At 33.9% G+C, this 8,985-nt stretch overlaps 1 protein-coding gene across 1 annotated transcript in view; it reads right to left on the bottom strand.

Annotated features, from left to right (window-relative positions):
* Positions 1-8,985, bottom strand: part of LOC123551273 (beta-parvin-like) — a 113,827-nt gene continuing 104,842 nt past the window's right edge. The window contains exon 13 of the mRNA XM_045340080.2: positions 1-5,555. Within this exon, the coding sequence (XP_045196015.1) occupies positions 5,473-5,555 (83 nt within the window). The 3' untranslated portion in view covers positions 1-5,472. The remainder of the gene's footprint in view (positions 5,556-8,985) is intronic.

Genomic DNA, 8,985 nt, shown 5'->3' with positions numbered 1-8,985 from the left:
GATATTTGATTTAAATTTTAATTTTAGAAAGTTTTACACATTACAATATTTATAGCACCAAAAAAATCTAAAATGGTATTGTACAAGTCGTCTGTAATAAATACAATCTATATAACAAATGATACACATTTTTACACGTAGACAATAACTTGCAATGAATAATACAAAAGCTTGATTATTATTTACATAAACAACACAATATTGATGCTTGCAATATATATCAAATGATTATTCCTACAAATTTAATATCTTCATATAAATATTTTAATTCAAACACATATTCTAAGGATGTGCAACATACAGGTGTCTAGTTTTCCATTATTTAATCTCTGACAAAATTTTCTTTAAATCTTATTTTTAGTAAATATAGTAATTCAATTTTAGCCAAGGAATTAATCTCTATAGATAGACTGAACATCCAGAAACAACAAATATGACATTACTCCCATCAAATGTCTGCATAATTAACACAAATAAACAGGCTTACCATTGTAAGACACCTATGACATGCATGGATAGATAATACAGTAAAATACCAATCACTCTCGGTTCCAGGGGGGATGCGGAAAATGTTCAATGATCAATCCGAAATAAAGAAAACTTAAGCAAATCATGGAGGGACAAGTGAACTAGCCATACCCACTGATGCTTGAGTGAACCTGGGTGCCATACCCACTGATGCTTGAGTGAACCTGGGTGCCATACCCACTGATGCTAGAGTGAGCCTGGGTGCCACACCCGTTGATGCTTGAGTAAGCCTGGGTGCCATACCCACTGATGCTTGAGTGAACCTGGGTGCCATACCCACTGATGCTTGAGTGAACCTGGGTGCCATACCCACTGATGCTTGAGTGAACCTGGGTGCCATACCCACTGATGCTAGAGTGAGCCTGGGTGCCACACCCGTTGATGCTTGAGTAAGCCTGGGTGCCATACCCACTGATGCTTGAGTGAACCTGGGTGCCATACCCACTGATGCTTGAGTGAACCTGGGTGCCATACCCACTGATGCTTGAGTGAACCTGGGTGCCATACCCACTGATGCTAGAGTGAGCCTGTGTGCCACACCCATTGATGCTTGAGTAAGCCTGGGTGCCATACCCACTGATGCTTGAGTGAGCCTGCATGCTCTAACAATCAATGCTCAAATGAGCCTAGGTGCTATACACATATATGCTCAAGGGAATCTGGGTGCTCTAGCTATACCGGTAGGTGCCCAAAGATATTGTATTTTACTGTACAACCTTATTTTTACTGTCTTCAAATACAACAGGTATCCTAACCACAGCACAATAAGTGGTTAAACTGTTTTATTAAGTCAATGTATTTTTGTGGTGATTATCAAATAAGCAACTATCAGTTCACAAAACCTGCTGACAACCAGTGTCAAACAATATCAAAACATCAAAAGTATTTTACAACAGTTTCAAAATACCATAAAGGATGTGATTGAAGACATTGTACTTACATGCGGAATATGCAATGAGCTATACACCTTTTGTAAAGGTAAATCAAGGGTTGACAGTGAAACTATTTTAGGTGCATAATCATAAAATAAAATTTCAATTTAATCAATAAGGAACTGAAAATGGTTCATTTATAAAGGAATCATTCTGTAATATGGAGATATTTCTGTGATTAATTTTGCTCAATCTTCAAACACGACAGTTATGTCTTTCAGTCACTGATGTAACAAAGAACAACAAAAGAACTAATTAAGTATGTCCTTATGTAAGTAAGATTAGCGGTTTTTCGGTTTAATCATAATCAAAGATTGAAATGTTTTGCAGTCACTGCTTGCTATGGATTAATTACTATTTGAGCCGTGTCAAGAGAAAACCAACATAGTGGCTTTGCGACCAGCATGGATCCAGACCAGCCTGCGCATCCGCGCAGTCTGCGCGGATGCGCAGGCTGGTCTGGATCCATGCTGGTCGCAAAGCCACTATGTTGGCTTTCCCATGGCGCGGCTCATTTCATGCTGCAACTGACTTTGAACTGATCTGAATATGCATGATATGAACCAACTCTATTACAGTCGAACTTTGTTCGCCAGAACTCATATAATTCGACCACCAACCTTTGATCGAACTCATCGTCAAGTCCTGGCAAAATCCCTGTATTTTCATATTGTTTTAATGGCTCTAACTACCGCTGACTCGAACAAATTTTGCCGATCCTGTAGAGTCTGAGCGAACGAAGTTCGACTGTATACTTTTTGTCTGGCACAGAATATATGAAAATAGTAACAAGCAGTATCAAGTAAGGATGTGAGTGACTTGAAAAAAAAGCCCTGAGAGTGAAATTTTATGAGGTTTATAAAAGCTTCAAAATTGTTCATTATGGAAACAGTGGCCAAAATACAGCCATCTGCTTAAGTATTCATACTAGAAACACACTAAAATCATTTACTTCAAAAAGGAAAACTACCACATTATGTAGGATATAAGACTTAAAAGGTTTTACTGGTTAGAATTTTTTTTCCACCAATTGGAAACCTCCAAAGGAATCATGCTTTGAACTACATCTCTACAATATGTCAACTCACTGAAACTAAACAATTTTGTTTATTCTTAACTTTTTTTTCTGTAAACATTGACAAGAGTTCAATAAATGTACACCTATTAAACAAGACACTGAATATTTTATGCTGAGGTTTTCTGAAAATATTCAAAATAGTCCATGCTCCATGGTTATAAATGTTAGTTCACAATACAATAATGTCAGTAGTCAAATTCAAGACTGCGCTTAGAAACGATCAATAATTTGTCAAAACTGTCAAAAATTCTCAAAGACTTATTACATATACACTGAAATACCTCTGACTTCGTTATATTACAGAGGCTAATGAATTCATTAACTCACATATCAATCATGAATATATATCAGTCACTTATTACTTAAATTCATTCCACTAGATGAATTTTGTCAACATTTTTTTCGACAACTAGTAAATTATGGTCAAAAAATGCAAAAAGATGAGTCTCTACTTTTCAATGAAGTTCTGAGTTAAGTCCATGCAAAACTAACAGATCCATTAATAAAATGACACCAACATTTTGTACAAAGTTAGTTTTTGTAAAGCTACTGTTCCACCTTCTATTTTGTACAAAGAGTGCATGAAAAAAATCAAAAAAAAAAAAAAAATCAAATATTCCCAACAATATTAGACAGGCCCCTTTAAATGTTCATGACTGTAAAATCCGAAATTGAATTGCCCTGAAACATTTCATTCGTAAAAACTTGTCTTAGAATACTTAAAAATATCACCAATATATAACAGAATAACAATGAACAATATACTAGTAAGATTATTGTAAACATACATATCTACATACAATAGTCACTATTAGACTTCCAACATTTAAAAAAAAAATTGTCAAGTACCATTCAGGAGCATATAATAGTCTGCAAACAGTCTGTAAAATCTCAGATGTGCAGGCTGATCATGATCTACACTGGTCGCAAAGGCAGAATAAATCGTGTCCAGCATGATAAGGGTTAAAATGCATATATACAGGTCTTTTCAGACCACGGCAAATCTAGGACATAGAAGCCAAAGCAAGAAATGAAATTTACCGGTACTTAATAAATGCAGAAATTTTGATTCCTTCTTTATTTTTACAAAAAGTTGTTATATTCTCTAAATTACTAAAACGAATTTACTTGATAATTAATACTTCTGAAATGCTTAAACTGCAAAGAATACTGGGATAATGTATCCTATAGGAAAAATTTCTGATATGACATTTTTCTTATAACTATCATAAATGGTAAGGCATGGTATGGTGTAGATCAAACTTATGAATAAAATCACCTGCACATATTCTAAGACATGTATTTTCCTTTTTAAAATCCCATCAGACTTGTCATTATTACATCTACAATGAAGTTAAAATAGAAACCAACATGTACATTTACTACTATCTGGTACTCTTTTGTGCCCTCCCCTCACCCCCCCCCCCCCATCCCCACCCCCTCAATTATCTGAAAATCCTGAAAAAGGATACCAGGTAAGTTTAGGCCTTAACCAGTCTATGAAAAGAATTCGCCGGGGGGCAGGGGGAGGAGGGGATTTCATGGGGACCCAGATTTATGGATTTTCAACTGATGAAGGTGATGAGTAAGAATTTGTTTGTTCATTGCAATTCAAATTTCATGACTTGCCACAAATCAGTCCCCCTCCCCCCACCCCAAATATCAATAATTTCAGTATATGTCTCCCAGCTGTAATTTCAAAATCTCATAAACTGCCATACTTCACAGTCTGTGAACCAATTCTCATTAGAATGATTATATCAATTAATTATATGTTTTAACATACATAATTTGCCTGCTAGTGACACTTTAATGATGTTTCAGCCAATTAAAATCGTAACATGCTTGGCTTGAAACAATCATGAATATTGCAGCATTCTGTAAATGATATTTTTCAAGTAGTTCCTATACCCCTGGGGAAAATAATTTACAGAAACCTAAATGGTTAATTACTGTTTTATATGAAAAGTGAATGTTAGAAATATGCTTAGATTAAAATCGCTTAAAACATTGATTTCTCATGGACATAATGTTCCAGTTATCCACGGTTTTCAGCAAACATTACATAGAAATTGTGACGCATAAAAAATCTTGCTTGGGACATTCTCTTTTTTTTAAGTATTACAAACGTTATCTAATGGTATTGATAGCAATTTCAATATTCCTATAATAGCAGTTTCAATGATGTTATGTATAGCAAAATCTTGGGACTTTTTAAACTTTTATTTTTATATATAAAATCAAACTCTGTATTATTCTTTCCAACTTTTAAATTTTTTTTATTTTTTTTTTTTTTTTTGAAAACGTGCTTAATTTTCCTCACACTCGATTTTCCACATTCTCTACATTAAGATCTGGAAAAAGTACATTTTGTAAGTGCATGACAGAAACAATTATTCATCAGTTATTGATCAAAGAACCTTTTCTTATCCTTTCATCAATAAACAATCTCATTATCACCTCAAATATATCGACATACAAACAGTTTAGATAGTTAGAGAATATATCATGCCATAATAGGTGAAAATTTGTAATACACATACTAGTAAACCATTTCATAATGTCTGCAGGGTTGCAATACAGAACAGATTCATACACAGGGCTATGGTAATTTCATGTACAAAATACAAAATGCATTGAACCAGATATTAAACTGCTCATGTGAGCCCAAGTGCATGTGTAATTAGAGAATGCGCATCATTTTTCATACAAAAATAACAAAACTAAACCTAAACGTATCCTGTAATATGATTAACTATTGCGAAACACATATAATTGATTGCAATTAACTTTAATGACTTTATTAAGACAAAAAGTAATGATGCATGATAAATGACAGTTATTGGCACTGGTATAATATAAAGATCCATTTTGGTTGGAGATTCTTTTTTTAAAAACCTTGACTTTTCAAAATCAGCCAAGCGTCCTTGACCTCTAAGGCATTGGTGTGTCCTTGTACTTTGTGAAAATGTTGTATAGTACTCGCAGTGTACACTTCAAGTCAAGGTTAACCACATCTGAAACGAAAACAATCAAAATGTTGTAATGATTTCATAATTAAATGGATAAAATATCATTCAATTTTATACCAAATACATGTAGGTACAACATATACAGTCAGGTCAATATGTCTACCCGGAAACAGAGATGTATTTCATATTGGTTTAAGCCAAGGTCATTGCTGGACAAAAAATCCTTTATAGGGTGACTGATCATTTGATTCAAAGTCTTAAAGGGAAGGCCAATAGCCAAACTGGACAGGTGTGAAAATGAAACACTAAATAATCTTGTTTTTACGTTGCTATCAATGTCACCCATACAAAAGCAGTTTAGGACATTATTTTATACTAGGTGAAAATTTTATCCCTTTAAGGGCTGGTCTTGGGAGCAATAAATTTCACTACAAATAAAATATGATATCAAAATTATAGTGCCTGTACAGGAAGCTGCTGCAGAGGAAATGGATTGTGTCACTGTGCAATTGTAGAGATTTCTTTTCTAATGTGAGTGACACCAAGAACTATTTTGACTGAGTTTTAGCATTTTTTATCTGTTGAAGAAAAAATGTTTTGTTTTTTTTATAGATGTTTAGGATAAATGCACCCCCCCCCCCCTCCCCATCCTGCTCAATTTGAACAGGGCAGAAAAAATGCCCCCTTTGACTTTGTTGATTAAAAAAATTAATTAAGGTAAAAGTATATTTTCCGAAAGCACAGACAGTACAAAACTGCCAAATTACACACAGATAATTATAAAAGAAAATAAATCCAATTTGGATATGGTAATTATGGATTCTAAATGGAGTGAAGTGAAAATTTGGATCTAACCTTTCGCCTGCTGCTGGCAAGTGATTCTACCTTTGTGACCAGTGCAGACCAAGACCAGCCTGCACGAACACCTCTTTAAATAATAAATGATACTGCCAAAATTGAATGATAGACCAGTTCATTTTAGAAATGTAGCAGGGTAAAGGTTAAATGGAAAAAAATAATAAGGGGGATTTGTTGACATTGGTCAAATCGAACATGGGGATTTTGTTCGTATTCAATTTGTATTCGTATTTCATTTGTATTGAACATAAGTATGAATATGCATGATTTCGCTGAAGTCCATATCCAACTATAAACTGATTTTAATATAGGGGACTGTACTGATATTACCATTTAAACAACATCAATCATAGGATCATTTCAGGAAATGTCATTTTTATACTTTTCCTATCTGTATAACAATGGAGTAGCACATTCCTTTTACATTTATTAAGTATATATAGGCATAATTCAAATGGTAACTCATCCATAACATTAACATATATAGGCAATATATGAATATGCAAAGCTTCAATGTTCATCAATAAACTGAAATAAAGCTTTAATCAGTCATTTTTATGGGATTATATCCCATCACTATTAAGTTATTTGGGTATAAACATATAAATAATGCTTGCAAAATAGCTATCATTAAAAATTGAATATTCATTATTCATTATTGTTCATTATTTCACTTATTTATAGTATTAAAGTATAAGCTGTGGCATCTGATATAAATGACATCTAAATTAAGTAATTTATATGTCAATTAACTAAGGTGTATGTATTTTCAAAGGAAATGAAATGAATATGAATTTAAATAATTTCAGATAAAACCTGATCCAAGGAATGATAGTGCAGTATGATTTACACTGTAAAATTGTTCATGTATATTCATAGTGCTTGATAATTTTGCCACATCAGAGAATGAATTCATTTTTCTGGGAAGTTGTGAAAGATATGCATTTTCCAGCCCAAAAGCCAGCATAGGATTGAAATAAATCCCAGGTCAATGTATGCTAATCCATGTCTAATAAAACATTCTAAGTTAGAAAGGGGCATGACTCAATTCAAATCAGGGTTACGGGGATTATTTCTCCTAGTGTAGGCATTGATAGTTAATAACTATTTTAAGTTTCAAGTCAAAAGCTTTGATAGTAACAGTGATATTTGACTTTATCAAAAGCTATAACCAACGCCAATGCCGAGGAGGCCTGAATGCCGGGGCAAGTGCAATAATATAGCTCTACTTTTTCTTCTAAAAGTCAAGCTAAAAAAGATTTAGATTCATGACATATTGTGGGTCATGCAGTAATAAAGGCGTCTGTGGTAAGCAGGCCCTGGGCCCGTATTCATCATCATTAAAAATCTGCAATTTAGTTTAAACATATTTGAGCCGTGCTTTGAGAAAACCAACATAGTGGCTTTGCGACCAGCATGGATCAAGACCAGCCTGCGCATCCGCGCAGTCTGGTCAGGATCCATGCTGTTCGCTAACGGTTTCTCTAATTGCAATAGGCTTTGAAAGCAAACAGCATGGATCCTGTCTAGTTTTCTCATGGCACGGCTCATTTTACTTAGAAAATTACATAACAATTACATTTCACAATTAGGGATTACAAGTACAAAAGGGATTAGACCGAAAGAAAACTTATAACCTGTAAAAAGTCTAAAACTTACAACTTAAGAATGATAGATATTTACATTTTGCCATACTTCTGTTTACAGTACATTCTGTACTTACGAAATTTTGCAGAGCTGTCCGCAACTACAGAATGAACATTCACGGAAACATTTTAGTACTATAATATAGCTCTGCTGTGTGAAAACCAAAATTATGGCTTTCTGACTAGTATCGACCTAGGTCAGCCTGCAGAGCAGCATACAGTTTGACCTGGATCCATACTTTTGCCTCTCATTTGCATACAAGTGCTGAAAGTGATAAAACAAAAATGGATGCAGGGATCTACACTGGTCACAAAGGCAGACTCTGTCGTGTCCAGCATGACAAGGGTTAATATTGGTTTTCCCACAAAAACACTCATAATTATGTGCTAATTTATATAACAACAGTCTAATCATAATTAAACATTCTGCATTCAGAAGTCTATAAGTCTGCATTTCCGTCTTAAGGTAGTTCTGCACGTTTGAAAAACCGGAAGTGATGGCGTAACGTCATTTATCCATAAAACTTAGAATAAAGCCTGGATTCGGCGTACGGAAATGAAAATCAATTTATGAATTAATCAAAACCTGCGAGTAAATTTGTTATAATGGCACTGTTGCTATATTTCTAAAGTCAAAATATGATATTATAACATATGGCACATTAACAAAATCAAAATAATGTGTTAAAATTAGCGTGAAATAGTCGGTTCACTTTAATCATGGTAAAATATCTCAAAAATAAGCACACGGATCTATACATTTTATTTCACCAAATTATAGGCCATGTGTTCATTTACAACTGTGAAAAGTTCCATCAAAATCTACATTGTAGAAAAAATTCTATTCGCGAAAATGTTATGAAAGTTACGATTTTCCCATAGACTCTCATTATGAAATATTGCGTGAAGTCCAAATTTTTCAAATCAGCCTAGCAAAATATCAAGAGCACGACCCTATCTTTTTTATTTGC

Source organism: Mercenaria mercenaria, chromosome 4 (assembly GCF_021730395.1).
Source record: "Mercenaria mercenaria strain notata chromosome 4, MADL_Memer_1, whole genome shotgun sequence".
NCBI lineage: Eukaryota > Metazoa > Mollusca > Bivalvia > Venerida > Veneridae > Mercenaria > Mercenaria mercenaria.
Note: the sequence above shows the minus strand (reverse complement) of the source record. Positions and strands in the feature narration are given on the sequence as shown.